The sequence below is a fragment of the Lotus japonicus genome, chromosome 1 (assembly GCF_012489685.1).
Source record: "Lotus japonicus ecotype B-129 chromosome 1, LjGifu_v1.2".
Classification (NCBI taxonomy): Eukaryota; Viridiplantae; Streptophyta; class Magnoliopsida; order Fabales; family Fabaceae; genus Lotus; species Lotus japonicus.
Genome location: NC_080041.1, coordinates 30,558,060 through 30,578,437, shown reverse-complemented (window position 1 = coordinate 30,578,437; position 20,378 = coordinate 30,558,060). Strand labels below are relative to the sequence as shown.

The following is a 20,378-nucleotide window of genomic DNA, read 5'->3' as shown; positions in this document are numbered from 1 at the left end:
TCTTCATCTTCTTCAGTGTTGGACACAAAAATTTATCAAATGTTTGTACATACCCAATGAGTTCATCAACCTTGATGCTGCTGATGTATTGAGCTTCTTCAATGGCAGTAACTTTCATATCAAACTTCTTAGGTAGAGACCAGAAGATTTTTCTTGTCATCTTTTCCTCAGACATTTGTTCTCTTAACGCAAAGGATGTGTTGGCTAGATCACGCAAGCATATATGAAAGTCAGAGATGGATTCTTATTCCTTCATTCTAAGATTTTCAAACTAGGTTGTGAGTAACTGAAGTCTTGACATGTGAACTCTTGATGTGCCTTCATGAGTAGTCTTGAGAATCTCTCAGGCCTCCTTAGCCACAGTACATGTGTTGATTAGCCTAAACATATTTTTGTATGCCCCATTGAGAATAGAATAGCATTCAAGGCTTTGAAGTTTCCAAGAGCTTCTACATCTTCTTCTTTCATCCACTCTTCTTCGAGCTTCAATTCAGTTGTCATTTTTCCTTCTTTAGATAAGACCACAGGATGTTTCCAACCTTTGACAATTGCTTTGCATGTTTTGTTGTCCATAGATTTAAAAAAAGCAACCATACGAGCCTTCCAATAATCATAGTAGGTACCACCAATAAAGGTGGCCTAAGGAGTGATCTTCCTTCCTTAGTGTTGTCCATGAAACCATAATATGTATTCCTTAGAGCTCAACCAAACAAAACAGGGTGTCTTCTCTAATGCCAATTGAAATTCTGGTACACGTTGCACAGATGTTCTACCCAATGCCCCGGGCGACAATGCACGCTGGACAGATGTTCTACACAGTGTCTCAGACAATGTGTTCAACGTACAAGAGAATTAAGCCACAACTATCAACACAGTAAAAACAACAAAACAATAAAGAAGAACACAGATAATTGGTAACCCAGTTCGGTGCAACGTCACCTACGTCTAGAGGGCTTCCACCCAAGAAAGATAATCAACTATTATAGAGAATCAAGTACACAAGGTCTTATATGAACATCCCCTGTTCAAGACCCTTATTACCTATTCCTACTAGTGGCTTATTACTTAGAAATCCCCTTAAGTATGAGATCTCTCACACTTTCTCTCAAAATCACTACCACAGTGATTGAACCATTACAATAAAGATATGAGATTGAAGAGATTACAACTCAACTAAAACAAACCAACTTTATGCCTTAAGATGATCAATGGAGGCAATAGAGTGGTGTACAAGATAACAAAAATAAGGACTCACAAACACAAACACCCTAAAACACAATAATCTTATGATCAGCGCTCCTCTTCCTGCTAGGGTTTTTGTCTTCTTTAAGTAGCAATTCTTCAGCAGCCTTGATCTTCAATGGGCTTCACAAATTGTTGAGTCCAAACACACAAATATGGAACAAATCTTTTGTCAAAGATTTTTTTCCAAACATATTCTTTTACCATACCAAAACAACAACAAATCTCTCCTTACATGATTTGTTCTCACAATAAAACAATCACCCATAATTAATCTGGAAAAAATATTTTAAACCAGTAACAAATCTTATCAAATAAGATTTGACCACAAAAAGATATAATCTTCTACAGTTTAAACCAAATCAAATCTTCTTCAGCAGATTTGACTACACTTGATATATTTCCACATATACACGCGGAAGCTTCTTCAACAACCCTAACTTGTTGATAACGTAAAACAATCCAAAGCTTCTAGAAAATACGTGCAACACACAGCAGCTACGCAAGGACAAATGTTGCACCAGATCCTCCAGCATCATGTTCCACATCTTGACAGACAAAACATCTTAGCTAAAATGTAGACAACTAAGAACATAGGAACAACATATCTTAAATTAATATAAATATTATGCCATGCGCAATATTCGCAAAAATTCAGCCCATGACGGCTTACTAAGGGGATTCATTAATACATTACAAAATTTTGATTTAACTAATAATCTAATTATTGGAATAATTAGAACTATTATATAAATATATAAATTAAATAGGATATGCTAATGATGAAAAATATTAAAAAAAAGTGAGGAACATGGAATTTCAGGTTCTGTTTGATAATATAATTTGAGAACCTTATAAAGTTGACAAAATGGTGATAACTTGCTTTGTTGAAGGTTGACTTGAATCGATTAGTCTTGTTATGGAGAAAAAAGTTCACTTTTGAGTTCGGATGGTCCTGTCTCTCCATATATCACCGGGCACAAAGGGATGCTTGATTAAACAATTCATTTAGAGCAGTCATAATCAGTAGCGAATGAAATTAAAAGTAGTTTCACACAAGCATGTGTCCCAGACGACATGCATATATTAAATGTAAAATTTGAAAGACATCATTAGCAAGTGATTAAAGGTTATCTATTTTTCTAGAAATATATTGAATGATTGGCCGCTAGAATTATAGATTTGGTAGTTGTATAGAACAAAAGAATTATTTCAAAGTAAAAGGCATCATTACATTGAGGAGGTTCGGGGTGATCTTGAGGTAGCTCTCTCTTCTTCTCCCTTGTCGTTGTCAGGTGCGGATCATGGTAGTGGTGGGCGTTACTTCACGCGGTCGAAAAAGGCGTGGCTAGTTGGGAAAGTCTTGGGGTTAGAGTTTGAGGGAAGCGATTTTGAAGCTATTTGAGGTTGGAGAAGGTTTATGAAGAACACTTCAAAACTTGATTTTTTGTTTGTGTCTCTCGGGTGTTGTTGGTTAGTCCTAGGGTGTCCTTGCTTTTGTCTTGGATGGGGGTTTTTCGGCTTTTTGGGGTTTTTGTGTGCTTGTCGGGGTGCCTCGCTTTTTATTGGGCTTTTCCTTGCTCCATAAGGGTTTGTCCTTATGGGTTTTTTTGTGGATAATAATATACAATCCTTTATTTTTTAAAAAAAAAACATTGTGGAACACGGTTCCTCACATGACTATTATTCATAGAAAGAGTTTGGTTTTGCATTAGACATCATCAAAAACGCACTTTGGACAAAAGCAATAAGTTGTGTGTTCCTCGGAGACTCCTAAGTGCTCCATCAACTTCAAGGTCATTTGAACATATGGAAAAGAAATCAGTTTATCAATAATCTCAATGTCGACATCACCAAAAGCCAAATAAGCTGCCATAAGCAAAGCAATCAGGTATTGACAACTAATTAATCTAAACAGTTTCATCTGCATGAGAGCTTCTTATTCGGAGAACCCTGTCAAGTATGTAGCTGAAATATATCGAACATAAAATAGATCTATTTAGACAATCAAACCAGCAAACATGATAAAAGATATTGTCCCAAGTTACAATAGAAGGAATTACTGAGGTGGAGGTCGATCATCTGGATGATCTTTTGATGCATCCCAGAATATATTAGTATGCTTGAATTTGACATGTTTGTTATATGTTAAATAAAGGCTTAAATAAGTTTTTCGTCCCTAACCTTTTCATAATACCTGGTTTTCGTCCCTCGTCGGAGCAAAGGTGGGGTTTAGTCCCTAACCTTTGCCAAAACGTTTGGTTTTCGTCCCTCCGGAGCTCTGGGTCAACGCCGGAGCTCTGATGCCCCATGTGGCAATGTCACATAGGATTAATGAGGCCACGTGTTATTATTATTATTATTATTATTATTATTATTATTATTTATTATTTTTTTTTTTTTTTTGAAAATAGAAAATTTTATTGAAGAAACAAAGAAATCCAAGAGAACAACCCTCTCAAGGTAAGGCTATATGTCCATCCTACTCCAACCAAGACCTCCTTGGAAAGCCTAGCCTAACCTACCTAAGAGAATGAGCCTCATTAAAACCTTACTAAGAAAAACTCATTGAGAAAAAACCTAGTAAGGAAAAAGAGTACTCAACCTCAAAGCAAGCTAATAACAAATTAACTTTAGTCCCAATACATGTCACATAAACCTCATACACACTCTACAGCGTCTACACCTCAATCAAGATTATCAAACAACCTCCCTGCATCTTTACCATGCATTGACTACAAATTTTGCAAAACAAAGCAAAAAGTTCTAGAGCTGCAAACTCCCTGCATGTGACATGAAATTAATACGCGCCCAAAGTAACCAGCAAACTTCAACCACCACCTGTACACACATCAAACAAATAATTAAGTATCAAAATATTCTGCAATCCCCTCAATACCAAAGCTCCATAATTAAGTATTACAGCTCCATGGCAATTGCTTCACAAATACTAAGTACCGCCCCTCCATTTATCAGGACAAAACAATCCCTCATCCTTCAAAATAACACTACAGGATTTTATTCACTGCATTCCAAAACCAACCTTCAAATTAACTTTACCAAGAATAACCATCACAAGCCCTCCACCTTCAAAACATGACGAAACCAGAACAAAATTGTCACCTCCTAACCCACCAACCAATCACGTGCCCAGAAGAAAACCTACTAGAACAAAACAGAACCATCAAAACCAGCACTCTGCACCAGATAACGCTCAATTTTCCAACACCTATTCACACCTAGCCATTAAACGAAATTCCTGCACTCTGCAATATGTCGTGCTATCCCTTGAATTGCCACCTCTTCTGGGCAATCAAAAAGCATCCCCGCTTGAAGGCTCCTGACATAAGCTCTTCTTGCACGCGTTTGCACTCCCTCTGGCCCTTGCGAATCAACCGACATCAACTCCCACTAGGTCGCAACACATTGGGTAATATTATTATTTTTTATAAAAAAAGGAAAATAAACTGATTAATCTGAAATTAAAAACCCTAATTAACCAATTTAAAAACCCCAAACTAATCTCTCACCTAAATTAAAAGACCCTTTTAATTAGTTCTCCAAACCCAATCTAAATTAGTAACTCACACTCACACTCTTAGTCTCACTCTCAGAGCATCGTTATTGTCGAAGAATAGAGAAGAAAACGAAGAACTGGGAAGAAAAGAAGAACGAAGAACTGAGAGCGTGTAGCGTGCAAGAGGTCTCGATCGAGGTTGAAGGTCGAGCGTGCAAGACGAATTGCCAAGGTTAGTTCGTTTATGCTTTCTCTTCTGTTGTTCCTTACCTCTGTTCGTCCATAAAGTGATTTCGTGAAAGGGGGAAGACGGGTTAACACGTTTGTTCTCGGTTTTTTTAGCTTTGTTTGAGTTTATTGGTCCTTGCTATTCCAATTTTTAGCTTTGTTTGAGTTTATTGTACAAATTTATACATGGGTAAAAGTTTAGGGTTTTGGCTGAAATGTTGGTTCTGATTCTTGGGGTTGGGTATGTAATCTGTACTGGTATTGATAAATTGTTGATGAATGCACACATTTTGTACTCTAATAATGATGTTTACCTTGAATGGGTAACTAATCCCATCTTGTATTGTTGTGTAGGATGACTTTTAGCCTTGTTATCCATCATGAGGGGATTTTTGTGTACAAGCCACTACTGGAATACACTGGGGGAAAAGGAAAGAGCATGAGGATGTACACTGTGGGGAAGTTCAAGTTGTGGTGGAGGAAAGCAGAGGATGTTCAACTAAAGAAGCTTAGACCCATATTCAATGATTCGCAAGCAATGGAGCTTGGTACTTTAGCTGAGAAAAGGAAGGAACGGGTGGAGGTGTTTGTAGAGCATGATGAAGAGGAATTGCCTTTGAGAGTCACATTCAGGCCAAAACTCATCAATCCCTCATTCAAGAATCCTAGCCCAGCTGAGCCTAGCCAAACCAAAGTTGCTCCAGCAAAGGCCCCCCACACCAAAGTTGCTCCAGCAAAGGCCCCCCACACCAAAATTGGATTATCAAGCCCCCCCCCCCCTCCAACACCAAAACTGGCTCATCAAACCCTCCTGAACCTCAACCCAAAACTGGTTCATCAAAGCTCCCCCCCAACACCAAAACTGGCCCATCAAACCCTCCTGAACCTCTACCCAAAACTGGTTCATCAAAGCTCCCCCCACCAAAAATGCCCCAACAAACCCTCCTAAAACTAAACCCTTCATTCCTCCCTCCAAGAATCTCATCCCACCAAAAACCATCTCTCAACCCAAAGATGCCCCACAAAAACCATCTAAACCAAAGAACAAACAATGTGAAGCCCCAAAAATACCACTTGAGGACAAAGCTGGCCCATCCCAACCTGATTCTGCTACTCAGCCACCTCCTGTATCACAAAAGGTGACTTCCACAAAAACTCCTGCTACACAACCTGTTAGGAAGTCAAGTAGAGTCATTGCTAGAGGTGGTGCTTCCAAGAGGCAGAAAGGACTCCCTGAGATGCTCATTCTGTCTAGTGATGAGTCAAGTGCTGAGGAAGAACAGGTTAGGAGGAGGTCCAGAGCTATCTTTGAGAATGGTGAGTTGAGCTTCACTGATGAGTCATCAGGTTGTAACACTGATGATATTCTATTCTCAGACAGTGAGGAAGAGAGGGCTAGAGATATGAATGATTGGTTTCAAAACCCTACAGTTGGGGAGGCTTAGGCTCAGTTAAATGAGCAACTGAGGAATATGGCTACTGGACAAAATTATGGAGTAGAAGAAGAGAATCCAGAAGAAGGGCAGCAGGGAGTTGAGGGAGAAGAGATTCCACAGACAGAGAAAGTGGTAGAAGGAGGTGATCAGTCTGGTTCTCATATTGATCATCAAATGGATGATGGTTGGGACACTGAGGAATTGCATAGTTTTTCAGAGGGTGATGAGTCTGACGGTCAAGCAGAGAAAAGGAAAAGGAAGAGAAAGAAGAAGGCTAAGAATAACATACAGTTTCATGAAGAAGACATGAAAGAATCTTTCAAGTTTAGGATTGGGATGGAGTTCACCTCTCTTAAGCAATTCAAGGAGGCTCTGAAAGACCATTCAGTGTATAATGGGAGGGAACTTAGAGTTGTGAAAAATGATGATATAAGAGTGAGAGCAATTTGCAGGAAAAAGTGTGGCTTCTTGATCCTATGCTCCAAGGTTGGTGGTAAGCATACTTTCAGCATCAAGACATTGCAGGGAGAGCACACTTGTGCTAGGGTGTTTAACAACAAGAGTGCAACCTCTGACTTCATTGCAAAGAAGCTCAAGGATAAGTGTTCATATACAAAGAAACTGAATATGGGTGAAGTTGTTGATGAAATGAGGATCCATTACAGTACTGGGATCCCAACATGGAGGGCATGGAGGGGGAGACAGAAAGCATTGGTTATGATTGAGGGTGATGCTGCAAGCCAATACAGCCTACTATTCAGGTTTAGTGCTGAACTGAAGAGAGCATCAGCAAGGAACTCTTACAAAATCAATCTACTACCTCCTACTGCTGAAGGAGGTCTATTCAGGTGCAATAGATACTACATGTGTTTAGAAGGTTGCAAAAAAGTTTTTGTGGCTGGATGCAGGCCTTTTATTGGACTTGATGGCTGCCACCTAAAGACCCAGTTTGGAGGTATATTGCTATGTGCTGTTGGAAGAGACCCCAACGATCAATACTTTCCACTAGCCTTTGCAGTTGTGGAATCTGAGTGCAAAGAGAGCTGGAAATGGTTTCTTGAACTCCTTCTAGCAGACATTGGTGGATTGAGCAGATGGATATTTATATCAGATCAGCAAAAGGTAAGCTTCTAACTTGTTGTTTTTTGGCCTTGTTTTTTTTTATGAGAGACAGGGTCGGCCCTGGGCCTGTGCAAGCAGGCCCACAGCCCAGGGCCTCCAATAAGAGGGGGTCCAAAAAAAAAATTTCCAAAGGCTACGGTTTCTTAACTGTTGCCTAAAATCTTTAGGCAACAGTTTAGAAACTGTAGCTTTTTATGAGATCTGGGTTCAACCACACTAAGAGGGAACCGTTGCCTTTTCAGACTTCTGGCCACAGTTTTTTGACTGGGGCACCGCGCCCGTGGCCTTTTCTCCAAAAGCTACCCCACTTTGCTAAATAATTTTTTTTCGCACCCCTTTTTGCTAAATAAATATTTTTTTTACATTATTCAGAAAAAAAAATCTTAAGCTTTCCCAAAAAAAAAAGTAGTTGCATTTAAGACCAGTTCTATACTTCTCTATTGAATGCGTTCACAATTAATTAGAGAAAATTGCAGATACAAGTAACTTGATATTTGTTGGTCATATTTAACAGCTTAATTAGCATTGGAACGTGAAGGTTTCCTTGAGATCTTCTACCTAATTCACTAGATAAGTGGATATGACGTTTTGTTTATGTTAGTCACATTTTTTAAGTTGTTGATGATATTTACAATTTAAATAGATAATGTTCTTTAAAAAAATATTGTTAGGGGTCTATTTTTATTATTTGCCCAGGGCCTCCAAAATGTCGGGACCGGCCCTGATGAGAGAGACTAAAACCAAATGTAGATAATCATGAGAGGGACTAAAACCAAATCTATATAATCATGAGAGGGACTAATCAATGGCAACCTATGGCCATGCCATCAGAAGGGATGCATACAAAGCAACCTATGACCATGCCATCAGCCCAATCAATGGCAAAAGAATGTGGCCCTACACTCCAGATGCTCCAATTCTGCCTCCAGTATACAAGAGGAAGGCTGGAAGGCCCAAAAAGCTGAGGAGGAGGGAACCACACGAGGATGATCCTGAGGAGGGAGCCAGACCTGTGCCTGTACATAGATGTGGAAGGTGTGGTGGCACAAGCCATAATGTTAAAACTTGCCCAAACCAAGTCAGCACTCAGCCCACAACAGATCCAATTCCTCCAGTAAGCACTAAGCACACAGGCTAATTTATGAAATTAAATAGCCTAATCTGTATTTATACTAACCATAATTCTCTGTTCAATAGCAGGGTAATGTGACAGATCCTCAAGAACCAGCACAGGAGCAAGCTGGAAACCAGGCACCAACAACAGCTCCAACCCCTCCAGTAAGTTTTGTACAGATCTGCATAATGAAATTAATTAATTAGCACAAATCTTGATTTATACTGACCATAGTTTTCTATTCAACAGTAAGGTTCTGCAGATCCAGTGGAGCAAGCTGAGGTTGTGATGGAAGTTCATGGAAATGGAGAGATGGCAGATCCAGTGGAGGGGTCTCAAGTTCCAGCAACTGCAGAGGGAGAGGTTCCAAACACTACAGAGGGACAAGGACAATAAGTCAAGGAGAGGACAAAAACTTTTTGGTTGTTTCAAGGGAATCTTCATTTTGAATGTTGTTTTGTAATAGATATTTATCCCTTTCCTGGCACATGCTCGTGGTTTAATGTGGATGGACCATTTTTTTTCGAAAGAAGAGAATAATATATAAATGGATAAAGAGTTATTACAATCAGGTAACAAAAAGACAAAGAAAAAAGCTAGCTAGTCTAAAATCAAACGGCAGGGCACTGCCAACAAGAAAAGAATAGAACAAAAAACATAATAGCCAAACAAGGCTAATCTACTAGCCTACAAAGATATAACAGTAAAGACAAACGGCAGGGCACTGTACACATAACAGTACACAAGTCAAAATTGTCAAATTCTTTCTATCCTCCAATTTTCTGTTCGAATCAACCAGCTTGTTCTTGGTTTCCTCCAATTCCCTCTTTGTATCCTCCAAAATCCTCTTCATATCAGCCAATTCATTAGATATCTTCACGAGTTTCAACAAATTTTGTCTTTCATAAGCTTCTAAGCCAGCCTCATCATCCCAAAGAAAGAACCCACAGTCATTTGGTTTCTTAAAATTAAGCAAGGACCATGTCAGTGTGGGAAGTGAGGGAATTAAACCCAGCAAGTATGTTCAACAACTTTGTTACTTACCAAGAAATGTCGACATCTCGAGAAATCCCTATTTGGGTTAATACCAATGTGGGAAGTGAGGAAAACTACCCTGTCTCCACAGAAACACTTCCCATTACGAATCATTCTCCATCGAACAGCAAAGCTTGAAGAAGATCTAGCACTAGAACGAGATTCCCTTGACATTTGAGACATTCTGACGGGAAGAGATCTGGAGATTCGCGAACGAAGGATGAGGAACACGACAACAACCAGCGGGGAAGGCAAAACGAAATCGGGTAGAAGAACAAGGATTTGAATCAGACAGCGATGAAGCTGAACTGACCAGAAACCCTAAATGTTCTTCACCTCTGCAACTGCGATGAAGATGAGAAAAAAAGAGGGATGAAGATGAATTGCTTGATTTTACCTTTTAACGTTGAAAGGGTCTTTTAATTTAGGTGAGGGATTAGTTTGGGGTTTTTACCTTGGTTAATTAGGGTTTTTAATTTCAGAGTTAAGGATTAATCAGTTTATTTTCCTTTTTAAAAAAATAATAATAATAATAATAATAATAATAATAACAACACGTGGCCTCATTAATCCCATGTGGCATTGCCACATGGGCCACCGGAGCTCCGGCGTTGACCTAGAGCTCCGGAGGGACGAAAACCAAATATTTTGGCAAAGGTTAGGGACTAAACCCCACCTTTGCTCCGGCGAGGGACGAAAACCAGGTATTATGGAAAGGTTAGGGACGAAAAACTTATTTAAGCCTTAAATAAAACACATGTATTCAAAAGTGCCTTTTAATTTATTTAGATTGTAGATTGTAAAAGCATAGAAAGAGAATTTGTTCCAATTTATTTTTTGTACATCGGAAAGATAAATTACAACATCCAGAATTTGATCCCTGGACTTCCCACACTCAACTCATATGTCATCAAGCTCTTACCACTTCACTCATATGTCATCAAAGCTCTTACCACTTCACTTATTAAATATGAGTACTTCAAAGATAATGAAAAAATAAATATATAAAAGACAAACCTTGACAAAACAAACAGCTTTAAGAGGCTCAAGTTTTTTTTTTTTGTTTTTGTTTTATTGAACTCTACAAATGATCAACATCTTATCAGGGACATAATACACATACATAATACATTATTTCTGCATAAAAGATTGGTTGACAGGAGAAACAAAGGTAAGTGAATTACTGGAAGTAAAGAGAACTATGACGGAAGCTGGGTGAGTCAATCGCTGAGGAACCTCCCTTCAGCACCAACAAACCACTATAAAATTTCTGAGTTAAACTGATCATCATCACACAACCCTATCCAGCACTTTTTAAAATTCGCAAAAAAAACCACCACTTTTTAAACATCCACAAAAGAAACTACCATAGCGAAGGATTTGTACAAAATGTATCTTTGTGCCAAAGGAATGCAGAACAAGATTTGTACATTGAATTCTAAATGGAGGAAAAACACACCTTTTGACTATCAACTAAACGGAAATTGAATATACAAAAACTACAGAAATATTGGCTCAAAACATGACAATCCAAGTATTATACTCTGTATGGAACAAGCAAAGCAGCTAATTGAGTTGCATATCAATCACATCAATTACAAAAAGTCAGAAAAATAATCCCTGAAAGTGGCTGGTGATGCTTTTCTCTCTTTGGCCTCTATAATCCCTGTCTTTCCAGTGTCACGTATCCAAAAAGTCAGAAAATTTCTACCAGTTTTACAACCTAACAAAATCAGTCATCCAAAACAAATGCAGGAAATGTGAAATATTAGGCATTAGCAGTTAACACATTCCCTCTAGAAATTTTATGTTCTCTGTGAGTTAATCTGTATGACCCTCCTCAAATTTCAGAGTATTGGCAGCAGTTAAAAGCATGTCCATTCCTCCAACTTTATCCAATTCTTTTCCTTGTTTATTGTTCCATTTCTTATCATCATTTAGCTTTGAAACATTTTCATCAGATCTCGAATTGTTAGTCTCATATGCCTTTCTTGCCTCACGAATAGCTTGGATCCCTGCATCACAGCTTCTACAGAACCATTTCCCTCTTGGAATAGAATTTTGTGGAGGTTCCATGCAATAGATATGGTATGCATGATCACAGCCATCGCACAGAACAATCTTATCATCATCTCGATCTGCGAAGCAAACTTGGCATAAACAAGAAGGGCAGTACCAACAGCGACCATATGACTTAATCTGCTTGCCTGACAAACACCTTACATGGTAGTATTTACTGGAGCAAAAAGAGTGACCACATATTTTTATTTTTTCACCATCCACCTCCTGCCCACAAATTTTGCAGTGAGATGAGTTTGTTCCACCTTTGGAAACTTGAATCCCATCATAACTACAATTTGAATTCTCTTCCAATTCATTCAATGTTTCCTCATTTGCATGGAAGCTTTCCTCACCAACAATGTTGTTCAGGGTCTTTGGGACATTCAACCTTTCACACACCACACAGTCCTCATGAGGAGATCCAATTCCACTAGCCGTACAGTGGGCACAAAACCAGCTTTTGTGGGGTATTTCTTTCACAGCAGGCTCGATACATGACACATGGTACATCTCCTCACATGAATCACAAACCAAACAGTCTGTCCCATCTGCTTTTTCCCCACAATGCCTGCAAGTGCATATTTTATATGTAGCACATTCTTCTGTCTGCTCTTGTTTCATGTGAGAGTTGGATTCCCAATTACTGAACTGTTTGACAAGATGAAAACAATTTTCAAGAACAGATCATTAAATATAAAGCAAAATCCAATATCAGATAAAGTGCATTAGAAACTGATCCAACAAGATAAAAGAGCAGAGCTTTTCCAGTGTAAACAGATCTTGTTCATCATTGATAGTGAAAGCATGTAAAACATAGAAAGATACGTTGACACATAGAAAGGCTTAAAAAATCAAACACGTAACTTGTTTGCCTTATTCCAGCAAATTATCAGATGCTTGAGGAAAAATTAACTACACTTCTCAAATATATGTATTAATTATAATAATATCATGTTTGGATCAGCTTACTTATCCTCATAATCAATTCAGGCACCTATAAACTACACACAGATGTTACTCCCCGAAATTGATTGACTTTAGAATCAATCGTAGAAGAATTTCCAAACATGCACTAAAATGATGTTTTTACAGCAGGAAAAAATACATTTCCTGATACATAGGGATTTTTTTTGAATTCTTAAACAACATAAAATTATAAAGATAGAATTATATATAAGGTGCACTTCACATAAGACCTCGCCAAGTCATGTTTAGTGGGCCACACACAGGACTCGTAAGGGATAAACTTATCCCAGCCCCATTCTTCATGAACTAAGTTCTAAGAAATTCAGACCTATGCTCATGCTGAACAATGCAACAAAGCCAAGTGTTAGAGATAGCTAATTCTCTAATATAAAATATAGCTGAAACAAAGCTCAGCAAAAGGAAAGAATCAATTTTGGTCAGAGCTGATTAATAATCATCATTGTGTGTCTCACATATAGTTGATGGCATATGCTTCAAGGGAAAAAAGGGTTGATACTTTGCTTCCTTTTCTTTAGGGAGAGAAAGCAAAAGTTTGAAGTCCGTGGAATTTGAACCCTGCATCAAGTAGTCCCCAAAGATACTTGATGCTACTAGAGAAGACTCTCAAGGGTTTGCTTGTTCATTTTATTTTATGTGTTTTTGCAAAATTTATTAATTTAAACATAATATTCTCTTTGAAAAAAATATCAGGGTTTACTTATGCATGAATCTTTGATACATGCAGTATCTTGCAATATAAAAACTGTCATTTATGATATCATATAAAAGAAATAGTTTTCCTAAAACTAGCATATGCAGAGTCTTAGAATTTGGGTTAGGCCTAACTCTACACCAAAAGCTAGCTTCGAGGTAAGGATATCACTACCCTTTATAAGGACTATTTTGGCCATATATCTAGTCAATGTGGGACCTTAACACACCCCCTCACGTCCAGGGCTGGACATCTAGAGCGTGGAATTTGCAGGACCAAACATCTGTGGGTGGCTCATGTACGGTGGTCTTCAATAAACTGATCCAGGATAGGCTCTAATATCATATTAGAATTTGGGAGGCCAAACTCTAACCCAGAAGCCAGCTTAGGGGTGAGAGTTTTCTACCTTTTATAAACACTTATTTGGTCATACCTCTAGTCAATGTGGGATCTTAACACAAAGGTACGAAATTGTCATATAATCGCGGTTATATAGATGGATTTTATGAAATATTTCTTATTGCCTCTGTAAGAAAATTAGAGAAACTAAATTCTTATTTTGATAGACAAGTAATTGATGGAATTCCAAATGCAGTTGGTAACTGGTATTATAAGTTTTCTTATCGGGGAGGCTATAAAATATGTGCGAAGTGGGCTAATTTCTTCGCATATCTTATTTTTTGTATTATTATTTTTAATAATTTTTTATTCTTTTTTTATATGACAAAACTACTTGATGGAAGGCAGTTCAAGACTTCAGACTTGGACAACCAGTGACAAAGAACAGAGACTGTCAAACAGTGAGAGCCAGAGACAAGATGGTATAAGTGAGGTATATATTTTGAGAGTTGGATAACTTCGATCGAGTGAGAGAGGAGAGAGATAAGAGAAAGAGATCAGGTCCAAACATTGTAGTCGCAGTTAACCCAGCTCAACTCATCATCACCATTACAGGCACTTGCTCGCTTCAAATCACCCATCCCACCAAGTTTTCAAGTTTCCTAGCAATCCTAAATTCCTAATTTGATCCCACTTGATTGCTATCCACGGTGTGCACTAGATCGGAAGCAAGCATGAAACTGACAGGTATAACGCAATTTAACAACATTGGTTATAAGGGCTTTCTTTACCTGCTCATAGTATGAAGTTTTTGACATGTTTGAGAGGCTCTTAGCAATGGCAACAATCTCATTTCCAGTATTTTGAAGCTTCATCCAGACCTAAAAATATCAACAAGGCATTGTGTAAGATAGGGACAAAAAAATTATATTCTTGTGTGATCTGCACAGATGCAAGAAATTAACATGGACACTCTAAGAATTACCCTAAAACAATACAATAAGCAATTGGGAACCAGATTTGATTTCTACTAGAAGCAAGACATGAGAACTTGACTAGTTCAAATTAGCAGTTTATGTAAATAACAAACGATGTGGGAGAAATTGTAGAGAGAAATACACAGTTACACATAAGATGCACAAAATAATAAAAAATCAAACTTAAGAAAACATTGTCACAAAACAATTTACCAAACATGACAAAGCATTGTCAGCAAAGTACTTCCAAGGCTCAATTTAACAGCAAGGACAAAAGCAATCCAGGACCGTAGGAACCCAATAGAAAAGACTATCCTGACCGGTGGCAAGGAGTTTTGATCCATTCACAGTCATCTTTTTCTTCCATCTCACTTCCACTCTACCTATCTCTCTCTTATTTTTCTATGACATCATCTACCATATCTCTCATTCTTTCTCTTTTGTTCCTTTCTCTCACTTGGTGTAAGTATGAGAGAAGTGTGAATAAAAACTTATGCGGTGGCAAAATATCAAATCAGTTCACAGGAATTGGTTAGATCCAGCAGTATGACTTATTTAGGCTTCCTCAAGTTTTCAAATTTTTAATATATTATCATTTCCTACAGCAAGTGACTGAATATTCAACTTGGTTCTGCAATTAAAATCCTCATTCTTTTTTAAATGGAGGAAAAATGTCTTTCTCAACACAATTTGGTTTTTAAAACATTTTCAAAGCATTTTCATCCATCATCATTACATGTTGAGGACCTAAGAAAGAGAAATGGGAAATTCCTAGAATGAATTAATAGAAAAGAACTAATTTATTGAAACTGAACAACAGAAAATGGAGCATAGAACCTCCCAACATACTCCTCACAAGCAAGTCTTTTATTCTTTGCTTTATTTTCATTGGTTTGACTATAAAATTTGGATCAACCTGCTAGTTTGTAGTTTGTACTATATGTTTCATCCACATTACAGCAATCACTTAAAGTTTAAAAATAAAAAAAATCCTAATATTCTTCTGAAATGATTTTCTACATTCAAATGTTGCCCATCATTCTCTCATCTCATCATTTCCAATTTAGATGAGGAAGTTGGTCGTATGTGTAATTTTTCATCGGATTTGTGCTAGCATATAAGTGCAACTAAATTCTTAAAAAATATTTATAAGATGCTTCAAACTTCAGTTAATTGGATCTAGACATAAGCTTTCATTTTCTATCTAATAATCTCATTAAAGGTTTTCACATGGTTAAAAGATACCTTCTGCTTACGTTGTGAATGATGTCATGAAACAATATTTGAGCATGCAAAATGTTTATAAAAAATGACTGTATAATGTTTTCAAGAACAATTTGTGAAATAATGTGTATCAGCCCACCCAGTATGTGATCCAAATAAAAAATAAAGAACTATTTGATTTTGAAGAAGACAAAAATCAATGAAACCTAAACAACGGACGCAGAAAACATTCATAATTGTTGATTAAATTGTCATGAATTACATATCTGAAATTAAGAGCAAGATTTTCGCCCAATAGAAAGAAAAGAAAATAAAGGAAAAGAGACAGCCAAACAAAGAATGCATAACCATCAGTTATATACCACACCTACATCATGACACTCAGGTAAACCACATATTCAATATTTCATTTTAAAATCTTTCTTAAGCAAATTCATATAGCCGTGTTAAATATGTTCAATTATAGGAGAGGATATTAAAAATTACCTGTTGAATATCTAACAAGAAAAGTGTAGGCGATTGATCATAAGCTTGTTCTTTCATCCTTGAGTTGATGACACTAAAGTCAAATACACTTTCAGGTTTCATTCCTTGGAAGTTTTCAAGTAGAACTTTAGATAACGAACTGAACTTTTCAGAGGCTAAGATATTACGGAATACATGCTGACACCTCTCAGTCACACCACGACCATCTGATTCACTAGAAAATCCATTGCACATGACATTTGCATGCCCATTAGCTTTACTCTGTAACCTGTGAGACGACAACTCAAATTGTGAAGAGCATTGTTGACCATCTTCGACAATTTTAAAAGCTTTCTGCAGAAGAATAAGATGGACCGTTAAATGGAAAAAGAAAATTATTAAGGACAAGTCATATGAGTAGGATATAAGTAGTTCTAGCTGTAGGACCAACCGTAACTGCAGTGATGCAACTACTTTTAGGAGAAATCAATGCACGATCCAAGACTACTACATATAAATACATTCTTTCCCTAGCGTCTGGACCATTATTAAGTCTACTGCTCTACGTAGCAACTTAACTCCAGTTTGCACATAACAAAATTTAACTCAAAAGGCATAGATGAAGAACCACCATATTCTCTTAAGCACAGTATTAGAAAAGCTAATGTTCCAGATTCCACCATGTGTGGATGTTCTCATATTTTTTGCCCTTAAATTCACAAATTTAATTGGCACTAAGCTAAAGTTAAAAAAATCTGGATCAAATGCTGCCCATTGTGGGGTTCGTCAGGTTATCTTACAAGCTTTATGCTTAGTTATTACATTCAGATTACATACAAGTAACTCCACATCTGCAAATCATTTACAAATTAAGAGCACGTAGCACCACAACAAAAACATTAACAGCATTTTTTTTATTCTTTTACAACAACATTGCAAAATTGAAGGTTAGAGTTGTGGAGGCATGTCTTGGAAGCAATTGGCTTACGTTTAAGCAGAATGTATGACATACAAGTTTAGCAAGAGGCAAACAAATTCTAACTCAGAGGTGAAAACTGCAGAAGATACCATACCACAAGTCGCATGCTTTACATATCTTGGATCAATAATACAAAATGATAGGAAAATAGAGAGAGATGGCAACTATAGGATTCAAGCTGGATCAACAAAATGGACAAATGCTTCTAGTGTAATTGTGATAAGAAAAAATAGAACTGAAGTTTAAAGGAAAACTTCACTGCAGATTATAAGACCTGTAATATTGTATGGGACTAAATGTTGAGTGGCAAAAGGTCAACAGAAAGCATGGTGTTATAGAGATGAGAATGTTACAATAGATAAGTAGTAAAACAAGACAAGATAGGATTTTGAATGAAATCATCAGAGGAAGTTTGGATACCATCTATGGTAGAGAAGGTGGTAAAGTCCCGTTTTAGTTGGTTGCTAAATTAACACTGCCATTTTGCTTTATGTTTCTTTCCATGTATCATTCAGCTTAATAAATCTTCAACAAAACTTACTACAACAAATTTAGAAGCTATCGTATGAAACCAAAACCAAGAGAGCTGATATCCAAGGTCAGAACAGATCTTTTAGGATTTAGTAACCAGCTAAAGGAACCAACCACTCCACTCCAACCATCTAAAGATATCTAAGGAGTAAAAACAGACATAAATGAACTCTGAAGGATAATATTGATAAACAGTCAAAACTTTTCCTCTGTATGAATAAGACAACTATAAATAATTACAAGTACAACCACAATCCATATAAAACAAGCATCCACTTTATATCAGCACTTTTGCAAATTATTCAGTATCTACGAGCTGTAGGTAGGCATGCATATTAGAATACAAGCTTATTGATTACTTTCCCAGGTTTCATGTGTGCCTACATAAACCTCTAGCAGCTTGCAACATTAACAATTCTACAAAATGTTAAACTCTAGCATCTTGCACCGCTAACTATTCTACAAATGTCAACAAATATAAATGTTATCCATAACATAGAACATCTCTTAGGAAAATTGACAAGTGACGGTAGAGAACCATCACAGCCACACATGCTGCAAAAGGAGTAGAGCATACCTGGCCTGACAACTGATTTATGGTTTCTGCATCTTCTCCGCTTCCTTCCTGCACTTTAATTTCTGAACTTGACTTTCCACGCTTCCGCCTCTTATAAGTTCGTAAACATTCAACTCCACCAGAGTCCCTTTCAGAAGAACCAAATCTATCTGCAACGGCCATCCCGTTATCTACAGTTCCCTCCTTCAAGCACCGAACCTCTTCACCTTCAGCAACTCCATTTCCATCAGCAATTGCCACCCCATTATTCACAGATTCATTCTTCAAGCCCTGAGTTTTTCCACCTTCAGCAACATCATCCCCACTTCCAATAGCCACCCCGTTACCTACAGTTCCCTCCTCCAAGCACCGAACCTCTTCACCTTCAGCAACACCATCCGCATCTTCCATTGTCACCTCATTATTTACAGATTCATTCTTCAATCCCTGAATTTTTCCACCTTCAGCAACATCATCCCCACCTCCAATAGCCACCCCATTATTCACAGCTTCATTCTTCCAGGCCTGAACTTCTTCACCTTCAGCAACACCATCCTCACCTTCCATTGTCACCCCATTATTTACAGCCCCGGGATTCAAACACGGATCCTCAGCGCATACAGCATTATGAGCATTGCTAGTTCCATCCTCAGCTTCCATCAAAAAAGAACCTTACTTTTCAAACACTCACAGCAGAAATCTAGGGTTTCACAGCCAACAGATCCAAAATCTCTCAAGATTTGCTGCTCACAACCATTACAGAACAAAACCACTGAAAACACAACAGCAAATCTATCAATACACTACAAGCTCAAACACCCACAAACAAACCCTCATTCCACTCAGTACATTCAATAACCAGAGAAACCAACAAAACAACCCCCAAAAAAAAAAATTGCAACTTTCAGTTCAGAAATCTTAGAAATAGAAAACCCAATTGAACCAACATCAACGAGGCTCAAATTTTTCCAAATGTGCAGAAAAAAGAAATCCAAGAACCCTAAAAATGCAATTTTTTTTCTGTCAATTTTCCCCCTTTCTTGAACTATCTGAGAGGGTCAATTTGCAAGAAACGACAATGAATTGGAGCGAGAAGATTGAAGTGTGGTGAAAAGGAAGAGAAGAATGGCTTACAGTTATGGAGATTGGGGCACGGTGGTGGTGATGCGAAGGAATCTGAGGTTGGTGAAGTGGTTTCGCTGTTTTGTGCAGTAGCAGAAGACGAAGTAGTAGCTCCTATATCTCCAGTGTGTTTTGTCCTGACTCTTACTTATCCTTGTGTGTTTTTAAGTGAAGTTTTGAAATTCAACTGTCTTTCTTTGTTTTGTTTAGCCGGTCATTTCTTTTCTTTTTTCTTCAATAATAATTTTTTAGGAAAGAGATCAAAGAGCCCATTATTTAGGGTCCTAATTTGGTGATTATTGAAAAATTAGATTAATTTTGGTATTATCCTCACACATTCTATCATCACCCACTTTTTACAATCTGTAGCGAACATAAATACGGAACGCAGAGTTTGTGTTCTGCAATCTTAAACGCATAGTGTGTATTGAGTCCTCGCACATATATGTACGAAAAATTAGGAGGTGGTGGGAGAATGTGTGAGGATGGTACCAAAATTAACAATGCCCTAGCAGACCTGTAGAGGGAGCTACTAGGGGTGTAGCAATCGTCGAAGAACATCAGAAGAGGCTGAAAGAGCGGAAGTAAGTGGCACAGTCGATTGCAAAAGAGGGTTCGACCACAAGGATGAAGTATTGTATGAAGTTACAATGTTGATGCTTCTCCTTTGGCTCTTTTATCTTCCATTGGCAGTGAAACACTAATACACGAGAGGGGGCGACGAGGTCAATGGGAAACACAATGACAATAAT

At 37.7% G+C, this 20,378-nt stretch overlaps 3 protein-coding genes across 6 annotated transcripts; 1 reads left to right on the top strand and 2 right to left on the bottom strand.

Annotated features, from left to right (window-relative positions):
- Positions 1-8,350: 8,350 nt before the first annotated feature.
- Positions 8,351-9,045, top strand: LOC130731782 (uncharacterized). 4 transcript variants are annotated; one of them, XM_057584006.1, is made up of 3 exons: positions 8,351-8,659; positions 8,746-8,823; positions 8,909-9,045. In XM_057584006.1, the coding sequence occupies exons 1-3, from the start codon at positions 8,351-8,353 to the stop codon at positions 8,909-8,911; spliced, it is 390 nt and encodes a 129-aa protein (XP_057439989.1). In that variant the 3' UTR covers positions 8,912-9,045. The 4 variants fall into 4 exon arrangements, with proteins under 4 accessions (XP_057439989.1, XP_057439988.1, XP_057439987.1 ...); XM_057584005.1 differs by having other exon boundaries at positions 8,743-8,823; XM_057584004.1 differs by lacking the exon at positions 8,909-9,045 and having other exon boundaries at positions 8,746-8,865.
- A 225-nt stretch (positions 9,046-9,270) lies between these two features.
- On the bottom strand, positions 9,271-9,877 carry LOC130732321 (uncharacterized protein At4g04775-like). The gene is made up of 3 exons (XM_057584394.1): positions 9,704-9,877; positions 9,402-9,620; positions 9,271-9,285 (listed from the first exon to the last, which is right to left on the bottom strand). Exons 1-3 carry the CDS (start codon positions 9,875-9,877, stop codon positions 9,271-9,273), a joined length of 408 nt encoding a protein of 135 aa, XP_057440377.1.
- Positions 9,878-11,154: 1,277 nt separating this feature from the next.
- On the bottom strand, positions 11,155-19,779 carry LOC130734371 (PHD finger protein EHD3). Its single transcript, XM_057586741.1, has 5 exons — positions 19,639-19,779; positions 18,526-19,276; positions 16,460-16,792; positions 14,564-14,653; positions 11,155-12,403 (listed from the first exon to the last, which is right to left on the bottom strand). Exons 2-5 carry the CDS (start codon positions 19,162-19,164, stop codon positions 11,516-11,518), a joined length of 1,950 nt encoding a protein of 649 aa, XP_057442724.1. The 5' UTR covers positions 19,165-19,276; positions 19,639-19,779; the 3' UTR covers positions 11,155-11,515.
- Between the last annotated feature and the right edge of the window lie 599 nt (positions 19,780-20,378).

What these genes read in the sequence shown, in the direction of transcription:
- LOC130731782 (XM_057584003.1), top strand. Translation starts at nt 8,351, where the DNA reads ATGGCAACCTATGGCCATGCCATCAGAAGGGATGCATACAAAGCAACC. An exon ending in CAACAGATCCAATTCCTCCA is followed by an intron (nt 8,660 to 8,742) that starts GTAAGCACTAAG and finishes TCTGTTCAATAG; the next exon opens with CAGGGTAATGTGACAGATCC.
- LOC130732321 (XM_057584394.1), bottom strand. Translation starts at nt 9,877, where the DNA reads ATGTCTCAAATGTCAAGGGAATCTCGTTCTAGTGCTAGATCTTCTTCA. An exon ending in CGAGATGTCGACATTTCTTG is followed by an intron (nt 9,621 to 9,703) that starts GTAAGTAACAAA and finishes CTTAATTTTAAG; the next exon opens with AAACCAAATGACTGTGGGTT.
- LOC130734371 (XM_057586741.1), bottom strand. Translation starts at nt 19,164, where the DNA reads ATGGAAGCTGAGGATGGAACTAGCAATGCTCATAATGCTGTATGCGCT. An exon ending in TAAATCAGTTGTCAGGCCAG is followed by an intron (nt 16,793 to 18,525) that starts GTATGCTCTACT and finishes ATTCTTCTGCAG; the next exon opens with AAAGCTTTTAAAATTGTCGA. An exon ending in AAACTTCATACTATGAGCAG is followed by an intron (nt 12,404 to 14,563) that starts GTAAAGAAAGCC and finishes CTTGTCAAACAG; the next exon opens with TTCAGTAATTGGGAATCCAA.